Raw genomic sequence first — 16108 nt, 5'->3', positions numbered from 1 at the left:
TTATTTTTAAAATTCACAGTTACAAAGTTTCCTTTTGATTTTGACAAACAGTAAATGAAATAGTTCTTTTATCAACATTAGGACATTACTTCTGCTATAGTTTACCTATTAAGCCTACTTTTTCCATTTTCCAGAACATGCCGATGGGCTGTGTCATAAGCTAACAACTGTGTGTCCTACTGTGAAACCACAAACACAGGGGCTAGCAAAAGATGCATGGGAAATCCCTAGAGAATCTTTGAGGCTGGAAGTTAAGTTGGGCCAAGGATGTTTTGGTGAAGTATGGATGGGTAAGAGCTTAATCTGACATCTTTCAGTTGTCTGTTTTAATAGTATTTTAAGTATTTAATAATATTTAATAGCATTTTAAGTAAGTCAGTTTCAGCATCTGAAAAGGTAATCTTATAAACAGTTGAAGGAAAAAATATCAAGTTATAGATATAAAATATAAAGTTAAAAATATTCAGTGTAGTTAATAATTTAAGATTTCTCTGTTATCTAACAAAACTGAAGCAAAAAGAAAAGTCTTAGCAGAAAACCTCTTTGTTTTTGTAGCAGAGAATAACATTTAATTTGCTTCTCTAGGAACATGGAATGGAACCACAAAAGTAGCAATCAAGACACTTAAACCTGGAACGATGATGCCAGAAGCTTTCCTGCAGGAGGCTCAAATCATGAAGAAATTACGACACGACAAGCTTGTTCCACTGTATGCCGTTGTTTCTGAGGAACCAATCTACATAGTCACTGAATTCATGACAAAAGGTGTGTGACAGAATAGTCTGAAGATACTGTATCTAAAAGATTATTTAAAATCCCAGGAACAAATTAAATGTTTAATTAATGTTAGGTTTAAACTAGCTGGAGTATAAATGGTAATTCTGATTAAATTAAAATGAGCAATGCTTGACCTACTTGAAGCAGTTCTGATTTAGATCATGGGTGGAGGCATGAATTTTTTGATGCATCTGTGTCACCCTTGCTAATCTTCCAAGTACATGACTTCATTTCATTTCATTTCATTTCATTTCATTTTTCCTCATTTTTTTGGTGCATACTGCTTGGTATATTTAAATTGGGTGGTACAGCTACGAATACCATTACAAGAATATGCCTTCCTTCTGTCCATGCTCACAACTACAGAATCAGTTGTTTTGTTTTTGTTTTGTTTCTTGTCTAGAAGAGTGATGAATTTTAAAATGGTTGGCTATTTTTAGCAGACTCTGGCCGTTATCTCTCCTTGTTTTCAGTCCTTCACCCTTCTTCCCCTTGATATATCCCCCTGCTAGTGAAATAGAGATTTAGTCTGAATGTGGAAATAAACTTTAAAAGCATATTAGTATTTAGAAGAAACGGATTCTCATGTCAATTTTTCCAGGTTTTTCAAAAATGCAAACTTGTGTTCACCTCAGAGAAATTTTGCTATCCTGGTAAGAAATAGAAATAATGCCAAAGCCAAGAGAGTAGCTGCTTGTGTTCAGTACTCTTCCACAAATATGTTTTGTGTGTGTTTTTTTTCCCCATTTAAAAAGATTTTAAAGTGTTTTACAAGTTTGAAAACATAGGAATAGAAAATCTAAGAATTTTCTTCTGTTTTGTTGTTTTTTCTAGATAACAGTAGACAGTCTCTCTGTCAGATCTTAAATTAGTCATGCAAAATCAGTTTGCATTGTTCAGAAATTGGGTTTTAGCAAGGCAGTCAAGATAAACAATTGCTTTCTAGGGATGTTACCTTGAAAAAGCAGCCTTGAGCCTTTCACACTCCTATTTTTGATGAAAAAATACAGCGACTGACTAAAAACACATCAGAGAGATCTAATTCATTACTACTGCCATGAGTCCACTGCAAGACCTGCCATTTAGTGATTTTTCCCCCACCATCACTGCACTTTTCATTTTGTCTGTCTTACTTTGACTGCAGTAAGACAGATTAGGGATTAGTCTTTATTCAGTCTGTTCCTCTACCCTTACGGAAAGCTGTTATGTCAGAAACAGGATTTCAACATACGTGTAAAAATTATTGTCTTTAAAAAAGCACAGGTCCTTGGAATTAATTCCAAATACTACTAATGTTGAAATATTCTGGACACAATTGTGTTATATAAATATGAGAACATAATGTATCATAAAGTATGGAAGATACTTTTGTTTTCCCATGTAAGGAATTAAAAGCAGCAATTTCAGAATCACTTCTCTGGTATAGAATTGGAGCTGGCAGAAGATTTAACTAACAGATAGGGTTTTTTTTTTTTTTGTCGTTGTTGTTCATTTAATTATTAATTGTGGAAAGAAGTCCAGCTAGGAAAGGCATTGATACCAGGAAGGTCAGGCAAAATAATCATCAGGCATATAATCATCAAATGGCAGTCTGCTTTATCAGTGTTTCGTTATCTGAATTATTAAAATTGATTCAAAAATGCTTGGATAAAATTTGCAGCGTAGAGTCAACTGTACAGGCATACTCATTGAATATTGCTCTGGTAAATGAGGATTTTCAAACTCAGATTTTGGGAGCTGAATGCATCAATCGTAATGTCTAGGAAAAAAAAATCTTGTTCATGTTTTCAGGACAAGTTAGCGTGTTTTTCTGTTGTTTTTCACTGAATTGTGTCATATTTTACAGGCAGCTTACTAGACTTCCTAAAAGAAGGAGAAGGGAAGTACTTAAAACTTCCACAGCTTGTCGACATGGCTGCTCAGGTACACTTTATAAACCGAGAAAACTGTACATTTTTTGCTTAGAAATTTAAAACTGTATCAAATATCAAGTAAATATAAATATTAAACACTAGCAATTGTATGCTGTTCTTTCTTACGTTTTCTGTTGTAGGTTTTTGTAATTTGTCAGAAAGAAATGGTCTGTTAGAAATTAATAGATACTGTAGAGCCAGGCATGCTCAAATCAATGTTGTCACAAGCTGTGCTTTACTTCCTATACTTACACAATGAGAATAGAGCTAAAATAAAAGGATATAACTTAATGCTTGGCATAAATGGAAAGTAATTTTTAATAAAACTTTATTTTTAAGATTGCTGATGGCATGGCTTACATTGAAAGAATGAACTACATCCACAGGGATCTCCGGGCAGCTAACATTCTTGTAGGAGACAATCTTGTGTGTAAAATAGCAGACTTTGGTTTAGCAAGGTTAATAGAGGACAATGAGTACACTGCAAGACAAGGTAAGGTTGATTTATTTGCTGTATAAATAAGTCCAGTTATCTTAAAATTATTTAGAACTATTACATTTAGCAGAATATCTATGTATGCTGTCTGCATGAATAAAGATAATGCATGTATGTGCTTTCACAGCTATGTTTAGGTGTCCCTCTTGCTTAAGTGCACTTTTTGTAAACTTTCTGTGTTCAAAATTATTTAGCAACTTGCTTATGTTTTTGAAGGACATTTGAAATGATTTTTTCAGGTAAAAACTTGCTACAGTTTGAAGAGAGCTGAGGTTCCAGAGAGGGTATTCCTCACTTTCTGAAGATCACCCCACTTTTAGAAACATCTTTAACTAAGAATCGCAGATGTCTTAACTGCTTCCAGTAATTATAGCCAGTAGTCGCTGCTTTTGTGTGAAATTGCTTTCCAGCTTAAAATACTAAAATACTAAACCACCTTGAATTCGGTCAACAAAGCAAACTAAAAAATTTTGAGTGCTGTATTCTTTTTAAAATATTTTGAAGTGTAAGTAAACGATGCATGACCGAGGGTAAATTGAGTATCTGTCTTTCCAATGTCTGCAGGAGCTAAATTCCCAATTAAATGGACCGCTCCAGAAGCAGCGCTGTACGGTCGGTTTACAATTAAGTCAGATGTGTGGTCGTTTGGCATTTTACTGACAGAGCTGGTAACAAAGGGGAGAGTGCCATATCCAGGTAAGAAGAAAATGTGATAGATTTTTCTTTACTTTGCAGTGTTCTGTGTTTCTGAAGTTACCTTTTTGACTTTTTACCTTCATCCAGAGCCCACAGTTGACAAGCAGAGACAAAGGCTTAGTAACGCTTCACTGGTTCCTTTGTTCACAAAGCTACTTGTTGTATTTACAGATTAACTATTACATGCTCCTTAAAGTGTTTTAAGCTTATAGAATTTGCAGATGTGACTGATAGTTCTTCTCAGATTAGTGGGTGTTCTTAGGTTTTCCTGTCTGTCTGTTTCTGAAGCTTCTACTTTTGTTGACATTTTCCCAGTCTACAGTAAGCATCCCTGGAGTGAACCTGCCAGACCTGTTCTTGAAACTAAGCATATGTAACATGTTCTGTCAGATATTTTTCTGTGACTAGAGTTGTAAGGTAGTTCTGCTAGGCATATGCATAATAAAAAGGCATAATGATATCAAATTAAGTGGTCCTTTAATAGAACTTCAGGCAAGCAGAAGGTATCTGTGCTTGAGTCTCCTTTTTGAAATAACAGGCTCAAAACAGTGATAAATGTTCTGTAGCAAAACATACAAGTAACTATACAAATGGAGGAAGGACCAGGTATTGAGGGATTATCAGAACAATGAAATAGTTTTCAGAAAATGTTTTAATCCAAGAATTTAAAAATTCACTCAACATAAAATGCGTTCATGAAATATTCTGAAATGGTAGATTCACATGCACATTGTAAACAACATTGTGGCTGGAAAAGCTTCAAAAGCCTTGGCTAACTGTTCTTTGTATGTCATTCAAAGGTAAAATGCTTTCTTTTTATTAGGGATGGTGAATCGGGAAGTTCTGGAACAAGTGGAACGTGGATATAGGATGCCTTGCCCACAGGGCTGCCCAGAGTCTCTCCATGAGTTAATGAAACTGTGTTGGAAGAAGGACCCTGATGAGAGACCAACATTCGAATATATACAGTCTTTCCTGGAGGACTACTTTACTGCTACAGAACCACAGTACCAGCCTGGAGACAATTTATAAGCCAACAGTCTATGTAACATGCACAAATCTGCCAAATGTAAAAGACTTGCAAAGAATTCCTGACGTCTATAAGGAATCAAAGGAAAGAAAATCTTCGCTACTTTGCATGCTCTTAATGGCAAACTGGAATTTCATAATACAGTTGCACAAAACCACTTTTAAAGTGTTATAATCTAATTTACCAATGACATGTTTTTTTTTTTTTTTCCTATTTCCCAACTTACTTCAGGGTCCAAAGGAAGCTTACTGAAAATATGGGCTAGTAAAATGAGTGTTGGTGTGAATGGTAGCAGAAAAAAACAATGTTTCAAATCCTGTATTTTTCCAACATTTAATCATTTACTAAGGAGGGAATTGTCTGGAATTAAAGTGATCTTGGGGTAGGACATTTTTAAAGCAGAAGAACGTCGTGGGACCAAGCAATGCTATTCCAGTTCTGTAAAACTTCCTGTGTTCAAAATTACATGTCCTGTCCCCATTCCCCCCCCCCCCCTTAAGATGGTACAACCATATTTGATACATAGTCTTGATCTTTAAGCTTCCTCTTGCATGGACTTAATTAGGGTAGGCAGGTTAAAAGAGAAATTGGAACAGTGAATGACAAACTTGATCTAAATGGTAGACCTCAATAGTGAAATTAGAGAGCATAATGCACTGTGTTAATACTTGTATTAATATAACTGGAAAGTAGCATGAGAGATTTTTCTTTTTTCTTTCTGCGTAGCTAATTAAGAATAATGAAGGTAACTAGAAAATGAGGTAATATTTTATAAAATCATGTTGCTAAAGTATGATGATATTTGAACTTGAAACTATGTGATACAATCATGGGGGGAAATCCTTTAATCTTTTAAGCTCCGATCCTACAGAGAGCTTTTGTATGGGAAGACTACCTGAACAAAGCTCACCATGAAAGCAAGATTGAAGCTGGTAAATGGCCACTTTTTAGTCCTTTTGCAGAGACAGATTTGGTACTGTTGTATGTGGCTTATATATGTTAGCAAGGGTGGGTGCCACAAATGTTAATTGTCACTAGTTCAGGGATTTGATTGCACTTTTGCTTTTCTTGACTATTAAGACACCCTTACACAGTTGCTCTTCCCACTTATGCCCTTCCTACAGAATTATTTAACTAAAAATAAAGAAAATGTGAAAGTTTAAAAACTAAAGGGAGAAAATATATTTAATATTGTCCGAATATAGTGACATTGAAATTTGCTGGCTTTCAGCTCAGCTCACACAACATCTAGATTTATTTTCTTTGGCTACTGACATATCAAGCAATAACATCATGTCTTTTACTCAGCAATTTGCATGACGGTTTTGAATTTCTGATCAAGCTTATATACTTTAATTTTGAAACACTAAACTCTTACGTATCTATCGGGTTTGAATTTATATTAGCATTGTAAAGCTATCCAACAAATGAATTTCAGAAAAGTTGGTAATATAGTTCCGGTACTAAACCTACATTTTTCATGGGTTTACACTACACTGAATCCAGCTACCAAACAGATCTTTGTAAGTACAGTACCATCATTTTCCATTTTCCTTCATCATCACTCATCACCTGTGCATCTGTGGTTATCAAATTTTAAAAGGGCTTTATGTAAGAAAAACAAAACAAAACAAAAAAAAAACACAACAAAATCGAAAAATACAATGGAATTTTAATTTTTCTAAATATTTTAAAATAAATAACACAATCATATGAGTTTATGTATTAATACAGCTATAACAAAAAATGCCAGAAATGACACTGGCATTGTTTGGATTTTAATTACAGAATGGAACAGTTCATTGTAATAACACTTGTATAGCAAAGGAATAAAACACTAACTTAATGAACGTGTTCATTGTAAATGGTTGTGTATTATAAGACTTCTCCAAAAGAGTTTGTATGTTTATGAAAATGTATTTGTTTCACCTGAGGATCTTGATGTGGTTCTTACCCTAACAGAGTTTAAAATTCACATTCACACTTTTTATATAAATAGTAATAAGTTTAATTATGTAACTAAGTATTTTTATAAAGTATGGCATTGTTGAACTGTTTTGCAGAATTGGTTCAAAATAAATTTCTCCTTGATTGCATCTGCTTATTTGGGGGGGGGGGGGAGGAGGAATGGGGCAGGGAGAGAACAAAAGCCTTCATATTGAGGGAAAAAGGAGGGGAATAAAAGGAAAACTGAACTTTGAATCTATAGCTGTCTTGATGACTTTGGGGTGTATTTTTATCCTCTGTAAACTGTTTTAATGTACTTCCTTAAAAGACGCTGAGTTCATGGTGTTAGAAACTGTTGTTGTGAAAAGAGAGACTTTTTCTAGAGCAGTTCAGAAGTCCTTGGGAGGAATTGGCTAGAACTATTCTCTCTAAACTTAAAATAAATGCCCCGCGATGGACAGACAGACGGACAGACAGGCTTGGGGTTTTGATGAGAAATCCCAAAGTAGGCTCTGGGCTGGCAACCGCTGCCACGCTGCCAGCCACGCGCACATCCCCTCTCTCCCTTTATCTGCTGTTGGCAGTCACTGCTGACTTTTGTGCAGTTTTTTTCAGGGAACTTTGTAAATTTGTTTTTGTGATAGCTGGTGTTTTATCTCAACTTCATAGACTGTTAGCTGTCACAAAGACCAGTGTGCTCAAATCACAAATCCTGAAATTCATGTGCAGTGCCACTAGATGAAGCAGCTATTGCTGCCAACATACGGTTTGAGTTTCAATAACAACTCATAACACGGAGCTAAAAGTGTTCTTACTGATCCTATGAGCTGCAAGGTTTACTGTATTTTAAATATGTTCTGTACTGTAATTAATGTTTTGCTATTTTTAATGACAACAATCGTGTAATGTCTGGTAATCTGTGTGCTCCCCATTGTCCCATCAGAGTGTCATCGTGTCCAGTCTTCGTGGTAGGCCTGCAGATTGTTTCTGTCACTCATTCTTTCACGCTGTAGTGTTTTAAGAATATTTTTCTACTTTCAAGTAAACTTCCAAACATAAAAAAGTCTATGATCCTACTGTTTAGATAAAATACATCCCGATTTAGTATAAAACACGATGAAAAGAACCTTATGTGTTCTTACCCTTGCAACCACTGAAATGTCATTTCACTGGGCTGAAAACTAGCCTTAGAAAGGTCTTTAAAAAATAAATGAATAATAATAATAAATAAATAAATAGAGACAAGCCAGAATGCTATCTTACCCTTAGTCATCTAGAATAATGTTTGTTCTGAAACATCAACACCACATTGAGAAACCTCAAACATGGAAAATGAATATAAACCTAACTAAACTTAGAGCCCTCACTCTTGTTATTTATTTTGATCTGTTTAATCCAATAAAATCCTCAGCTTTTATGTTTTCTGTGAAAAGGCTGTAGTTGTTTGTACTTGTACCAACTTTCCCTCAGTACACAGCACTGCTGTGGAGCTACACAGTCACCTTGGTTTTAAACCACAGCACGCTCTTAAGCTAAGCAGCATGTTGCAAACAGCAGGTTCAAATCGTCACGTCCTAGTCAAGACTTCAGGGTTAAATTTGTGTAACTGATCTGGGCACCAAAGGCAGGTCTGGGTGGACAGCTGCTGGAGTCCAGAATTGATATTCATACGTTCCCTACCTAGCTCATGTCTTGTGTGGTGGGTACCTGGACTCTTATTTATGTGAATGCCTAGAAGTGCAGGTGCCTTCGCATCTTGCTCCTGTGTCAGCCTGATCCTAGAGCAGGAACACTGCTGCCGTCGACCTTCCAGGCATTGCTGGAGGCTTGCAGCCAGTGCAGGACAGGGAATCCTCTTGATGCACATCTCCAGCAAACGCCTTTTTAAGCCAGATGGGAAGAGGCAGTGGATGGGAATGGCATGGTTGCATTTATTTTTTATATAATGGCCTAGAGTGGAAAACTTGGGCTCTGATCTCGAGTCCTGGATTGCTGCTGGATCTTACGTAGGTGGATGTTCAGTGTGAGGGGTTGTGTTAAAGGTAGGGAGTGGAGCCCAGCGCAGGACTTCATCCACAGACATAGGCTTAAGCGTTTTCTCTAGGACAAGGTTCCTAGTTTCTGCAGCATTCCCTACTGACACTTAGGGGCAGAGGATGAGCTGGAGAAGCATCAACAGCTTCCTTGCTTCTGCAGCAAAGGGGTGGGAAAAGGAGAGAGCGGGAGTGAAGGACGGAGGTGAGCAGCTGAGGTAAGAAGTTCAGCACTTCTCCACGGGGCAGAGGGAAGCAGGTTGAGGGGCATGACACTGCTCATATCATCTGCTCTCCTCTGCGTTGTATTTTGAGGAGGAGGTAGAAGCGGGCACGCAGGGGAACTGAGGAGCTTCTGCTGTCCTGTGCACAGTTGAAATGGAAAAGGGCTGATGCCGAGTGCTGTTTCTGTGGTGCTTTTGTGTCTGGCCAGCTCACACTGCCTGGTTCCTAGCAGAGTGCCTTAATGTTACGTAGTCCCAATATAAAAAGAGAGCAGCATCCTCCTGTCATTTGGAAGAAAGAACCTTGATCAGTTCTTAGGCAAAAATGATACAGAGAGATACCGGTCTGGATCCCGGCTTGACGGGGTTGCCTGCCTCTGGAACTCGCCCTCAGAGTGATGGCATTTCAGATACTCTGGCTTAGTTTAGCATTTCTTTCCTTGTGGCGGTATATTGACGTAGGATTTCAGATTAGGTTTCCTTCCTCTCTGTGTAGGTGTAGAGTGCTTCAGAACCTACTAGAGTTCAGGCACTCACCACAGGACCCATAGTCTTTATGGGACCCACTGAGCTCATTTCTCCTATCAGTTCTGCATGCAAACATTTGCTTATTGGGCATAACACACTAGTTATTTTAAACATTTTCTTTAAATTTGAAGTTATATTTATTGTTAAAGTGTAAAACCCACTGTTATTGGGGGCATCAAGTTATTCAAAGCACTGTGTGCTTTTACAGAACACGGTCCATCTCCCCCAAGCATTTCATTTATTTTGAGTAGAAACACGCGTTGGCCCTTGTGCTGCTTTTGATTTGTTCTCCCTAAAGGAGAGGAGACGGTTACCTAGTTAAACTCAGCAGGGCCTGAAGAACAGACTGCAAGTTTAAAAGGGAAACCTGAGTACAAGCATTCATGATGAATCAGTCATGCACCAGCGCTGGAGCCAACTGCTGTGAAAGCATTCCTTTTTTTATCAGAAAGCTACTCTCAGTGGGAGACTTCACCCCTCTCCTTTGTGCCCTGCTGCTAGGTCACTGAGTCTCTCCCTGAGGCTACTGATAAGTGCGTACTGGCAGATGGATCCCTGAAAATCCATCCCGTATGTGCTAACAACTCCCTTTTTTTCCTGGGCCTCAACAGGTGCCACGTGCTGCTTTCACTGCTTGTTCAGTACCCCCACGCTCATTCACATTTAGGGCAGTCTTCCAGGGGGTTTGTGGCTGATGATACCTCTCTGTTTCAGTGTTTGGAAGCGCTGAGGAATGACTGTCTCTTTCAAACTGGCTTATGACTAGCATAAATGTATATTCTTTGTGCTAAAGGACTGCAAGTACAGTAGAAATGCCTTCAGTATTTACATTTTAATTCAGTGCTATTTGGTAAGGTCATCCCATCAAAATCTGTGCATTTCATCTTCTTGCCACCTTTATCACAGGACGGCCATTTGCAAAGATTTTTTTTTCATACAAAACCAAAGTTCAGCTTCACGGGGTTTAAGATCATAATAATTAGACTACTGTTAGGCTAAATACAATCCCTGGTGCCACTGTCATTAGAACGGCTCCAGCCTTTTCAAAATGCTAAGCAATATTTTGTGACCAAGTCTACGTATACCTAGCAATATATTTGCCCAATGAGTTCAACTTTTGCCCATTGAGGTAAGTAAGAAGGAATGACAGTCTCTGCAGCTCAAGGATGGCTGATGGCGTTTAGGAGGTTAATGAGATAAAAATCCACTTGGACAGACCAGCCTGCTTTGTGCAGGTGCTCTTGGATCAGCAACAAGCTGGCACAGCCCTCATCTGTTCTTCATCCCAAAATTGACACTGTTCTGCCAGGCAGTAGTGGAAACCTACTGATAGGCAGCATCTCTCTTTGGGGTTTCCAAGGCATCTGCCATCTTACCCCACAGTCTTTACAGCATTTATATACCCAAAATAGCATTTCTCACTCTCCAACACTTCAAAAATGAAATCAGTTTCATTATCTCCAAATGGGAAATCAAGGCAGGGTATTTTGTCTAATCCAGGATCAAGTTGAAGACTATGACCAAGCAGCAGACAAAATACAGGGTTTGGGAGCTACCTTGCAGATGGGTGGGTTTTAGTACCTCCTATCAAACACAACTCCTGGTCTCAAAGATGTGATTTCCTAAGAAAAGCCTGCAGTAATTTCCCATTATGCCCCACAGCAGACACCTGACCTACTCCGAAAAATGGAAAAACCTGGATTAAACCCTGCCAGCCCCTGTCATGCTCGGCCTGGGCCCAGCTCAGGCGCAGCCCACGTGGGGTGGGTGCTGCTCATGCTGCTGCTGCCACATCCATGCTGTGGCCAAGCTGGGCCTGGCACCCTTTGCCTCAGGGCAGGGGTCTGTAAGGGACCTCGGGGCATGCTGCAGCCCTGACAGCGAGGATAGAAATCCAAGCAAAAAATACATGGGGGAACTTTTTTTTAAAATTGTGATCAGAGTGAGTTGAATGGGGTTTCTACATAGTGTTTTTATTTGTGTAAGCATTGCCCTTGTTTATACAGAACTCTTCCTCTGTGTGGTCACTCATTCCCTGTCCTGCCCACCAGCTGCACTTTCAAAGCAGAAGTCTGTGCTTCTCGCCTCCTGGGAAGGGTAGCTAAGGATCTCCTCTCCCCTGTGCATGCAAAAGGCTATGCTATCACGAAGAGGCAGAGCTGAGTTGCATGGGATTTTGTTTGTTTGTGTGTTTCATACAATACTGGTTTGCAGCAGTATTTTATAAGGCCTTTCTGTTGTCCTTTTCAGCCAGTGGGTGCCCTAGGCTGCAGTACAAGCAATTCCTTTGCCACTCAAGTCCTGTGTTTCACTGGCACTGCCGCATGCATCAAAAACCTCCAAGCAATCAGCTGAACACCCACAGATCTGTGGCCTCATGATATCATGGTTTTTCCTCTCTCAGCCTACCTTTGCAATTGTTTCTTATATATAAACTTCAACACACACAGTCACACACATATATGTATATTAATTCAACTAGCAATCTGGCAACTACCCACTCAGCTATTTTAAGCTTCTTTAAGGATTCATTATTATTTTTAATCAGCCTAAGATTTGAGCCTGCATGCCTCCTTGCCTGTTACCTGCTGCTCCAGCCCCAGGAATGCAGGATGCTGAACACCCTTCCATCTTCACGAGTGAAATGAGCTTGGTACGACCTGCCTGCACACCTACATGACCTTAGTCACCCTAGGACATGATTCATTGCATCCAAGGCAAGTAGGATGGGATGTACTCCACACAGTTCAGGTGGGAACAGTGGAGGAACTGAGGCACAGGCAAGTGTCTTGCCCAGAATCACACAAAGAGGCTCCTACAAAACTAGTTTCTTGGATCTCAAACAAATACTCTGAACAAGAGAGATCTTACAGAACTGGACTCATGGTCTTGTATTCCTTAAGACCCTCTTTATTCCTTGCTGCTGCAGAAAACAATGGTTTGTATGCAGTCTCATACTGTGCCTGTCCTCCCTCTGACCCTCTGCAGCTTGCTAGGCATGATTTGCATGCATTTTACTCTAACAAAAGCCCCTTGCTGGGAATATATGTTGAGTGAGTAGTGGTATGTAGGACTGGAAACAAACATAATTCTGCCTCAGCCCTGAATCCTGGGGACTCAAAATGGTTGGACTGCAACCTCCGCGGCATCATTCCCAGCAGCTGGGTGCCTTGTTAGGAGACGGGTGCTTGGACGTGACTGCAAGTACCAAAACAGCTCTGGGAGATGCGCTCCACTCCCAGTTATAGAAGTTCTGCTTTCTCCAAAGGAGATGGGATCTGACAGCCTCTGTCTCCTCCACAGCGTCCTGGGCTGTCGGTTTGGAGCTTACACCGGTTGCGGTTTTGTTCCCCTGTGGAGCAGAAGGGATACAAGAGCAACTCTTCCTCTTGAAAGCCTTTTGTAATTATTATATGCTTTGAGGAAGGGATCAGCATCCAGAAACAGACAAGTGTGAGATGAAACATGGCCATGCAACTAGACAGAGAGTGGCCACCCAGACCTGGGTGCCAAGTGAGTGGTTTGACACTGACACATCACGCTCACAGGCTGTTGGGAAAGGGTTACTTCTCTCAGCATCACCTGCAGAAAGGGCCCACAGTCATTCTGCTACAGGTATTTTGCTGTAGTGAGTCAGGAAATCCTACAGTGCATTGCAGTTGCTTGTGCTACCAGTGCTCAAAAGAGACATGGAAGAAATTGCCAAAAGCTCTGTTGGCTTCCACAGAGAGCTCACCAGCAACGGGCAGCTCTGCTGGTGAGATGTGCTGGGGGCGGTGTTGTGAAAGGGAAGGTAACAAATGTGCAGGCTGTGCATTCTCACAAAACAGTTTTTATTCTTGGAAACTCTGATCATATAAGGTGCTAAGGGCAGGAAGTGTGAAAATGACCACTGAGAGCACTCCGGATGGGCGGTTGATACAGACTGCATGTTTCAGCATCTATTTCTTTTGTAATTTTTGTGTTATCAGCACTGATGTGTTTTAATCTTTGGGGAAGCAAATGTCATTTAACAGAAGCAGAGGCACCTGGTAAGTATCAAAGCACTGTGGATGCCACTGGTGCATGCACACCTGTGTGTTCAACAAATCGGACCAGAGAAAGGTGCTGTGCTCTTGGCCACCACTGCTGTCCTGAATGCTCTGTGGGATCTGTAGGCCTAGCAAGAGGGAAAGATAATGTTCATGGGGCCTGAACGTAAGGCTTCTCATTAATCCAGAGAGATTCCCCACTCCTTGTTGTCCTCTTTTGCACATCTGGTCTTGATTTTGTAGTAATTTCTACATATGTTTGGCTTTAAAATATCAGATAAAGTACAGGCATCACAATTCTTGGAGTCTCAGCACAGGACTAAGTTTTTGCAGTGTGGAAGGCTGCAACAACTGTGCATTGCTTAGAAGTGGAATTGACCAGAACATTTCAGAGTGATTTTGTTGGAGCTTTGGCTGAAAGAAAAGATTTTTGCCTAGCTCTGCTTCTCAGATATTTGTATGCCCCTCTCTTGATTTTGTCATTCTCACTTGGAGATTTTTATCTGAGATTTCAGTCTTTTAGTCACTTCCTTATTGACTATGTTCCTGACCCAGGAGCCAAATCTCATATACTTAGCATGTTATTGAATATTAAAAATAGCTTACTTGGGCAGAAATTGGCTCCTGTACCATGCGGCTCTACCCTGAGCACGCAGCTTGCAGGCGGGCAATCCCATGGGCTCAGGGCTGCCAGCATCCACTCTTGTCCTTGCTTCAGCTCTGTCAGATGGAGCCTTTGGGTATCGTTCCTCGGGAAATTGGTCAGCAGCCTTCAGCTCACCAAAGTCCAGGAGTGTAACACAGTCCTTAAAAAAAGGTTCACCAAAAATTCACAAAGAGGCATCTTAAATGTAAAAAGGGTCATTTGTATGGTGATGCCTTCCAGCAAGGGTGGGGAGCATGGGGAAGGTCATCACTTCAGGTCGCTGATGAGGCTCACTTCTTTCGTTTCGTTTTTAATAACCACCAGTGTTGCTTCCATAATGAAACCAAGATGGATGCTCAAGCCTTAATGATTTTAAGGGGAAAGCATCAAATGCTCTTGCCTGGGGTTGAGAACCACATCGCTTTGCTGTCAGTAATTAATTTTGTGTGCCAATTGTAAACATGTTTGCACTTTGTGACATTTCCTCAATGAAGAAAAAAGCATCTGTATGTTACCTCCTTTATGGCATCCATGTGGTTCCAGTTACTCAGTCTGTTTTGTCTTCTGGCTTCTGTGGAAATTACTAGGTGTCACGGTAAGGAAATCCTCTTGTATTTCCAGTCTAAAGGCAACTGGGCACTGTGTGCCTACTGAAATGCTCTCACAGCTCATTTTGGAGAGAAGCCACTTCCCCAGCAGGGGGTGTTACTTTCTGCTCAGAGATCCCCTTCCCTTCCAGCAAGCCCTGCCCGTGTCCCTCCTGATGGGAGATCCTCCAGGGAGGTGGCTGCAGTTTGCCTTGTGCAGCTCTAGAGTCACAGCTAATGGGAACTGACGCCGAGTGCTGGCAGGAAGCTGTGTACCTGGAGACTATGCTTTAATCTGTAGGTCTTTGTTTATGACTTTGCAGAGGAGCTACTTTTCTTTAAGCTTGGATAATTGGGTGTTTGATTTCATTTTTTAATGGCTGGGGTCTTTTTTTCAACATTTGCTCCCTACTGAAAACTGAAAACCAAGTAACTGAACTTCATACGCTACCACTATCTGCTATCAAATACTTGGGCCTCGTGTGTTGATCTGTTTGCTGAAGGGATCAGTCATTTGGGGGGAATTCTCTTCACTTCCAAGATTAACTTTCCTATTCTAAAAGAGCCTGCTTTTCCCTTAGAGCAGGAGGTGTGACAACAGGGGGTGCTTCTCTGAGTAAATAAGACAGCTGAGATGTTTGACTTGACTTTCCCATTTAGTTTTTCACTCCTGCTTGTACAGAGTTTTAAAGGAAGCTTATATCAACTACTCACAGCCACAGAGTTACTTGTCTGGCAGTGCAACACAGGCTGTGTTCAAATAGCTGCAGCATCTGAGCTCCCTGATGGCTTAAGGGGAACAGGGAAAAGATTGATAGCCATGCCTCAAGTGGCTAACATTACTTCACCTGTTTTCATCATACTGTCTTACTATGCTATGCTTTTTATTTTGTATGCCAGCCTTAAATCAGGATGCCAAACAATTGCTGTGCTGCATAGATTTCAGATATGTTGTTGATGTGCTAACAAAGGTCATAGCAAGTCATCTTTCCTTCAAAGGTAGACCTTGGCACCCTCCTTCTTCCTAATCCTTGAGTTGTTTCATCAGTTTTGGGGGGAATAGCACAGGAATACCCCACCAGTTTGTGCAACTTAGGCTGGAGGGGCAACCATAATGATGAAATCCAGAGGGCGAGGAGAAATCCTTTGGTGTAATTTGAAATATATGCTTGCTCCCCAGCAGAAACACTCCAGAATAGC

The 16108-nt window shown here is 40.3% G+C and overlaps 1 protein-coding gene across 2 annotated transcripts in view; it reads left to right on the top strand.

Moving 5' to 3' along the window:
• Positions 1-7188, top strand: part of YES1 (YES proto-oncogene 1, Src family tyrosine kinase) — a 52223-nt gene extending 45035 nt beyond the window's left edge. For both annotated transcript variants that reach the window (XM_083821876.1, XM_083821875.1), the window contains exons 7-12: positions 135-290; positions 586-765; positions 2624-2700; positions 3030-3183; positions 3751-3882; positions 4706-7188. In XM_083821876.1, coding sequence (XP_083678002.1) covers positions 135-290; positions 586-765; positions 2624-2700; positions 3030-3183; positions 3751-3882; positions 4706-4914 — 908 coding nt within the window. In that variant the 3' untranslated portion in view covers positions 4915-7188. The remainder of the gene's footprint in view (positions 1-134; positions 291-585; positions 766-2623; positions 2701-3029; positions 3184-3750; positions 3883-4705) is intronic.
• Positions 7189-16108: the final 8920 nt, after the last annotated feature.

The sequence above is a fragment of the Anser anser genome, assembly GCF_964211835.1.
Source record: "Anser anser genome assembly, chromosome: 2".
Taxonomy (NCBI): Eukaryota; Metazoa; Chordata; class Aves; order Anseriformes; family Anatidae; genus Anser; species Anser anser.
This window is presented reverse-complemented; position numbering and strand designations above follow the sequence as displayed.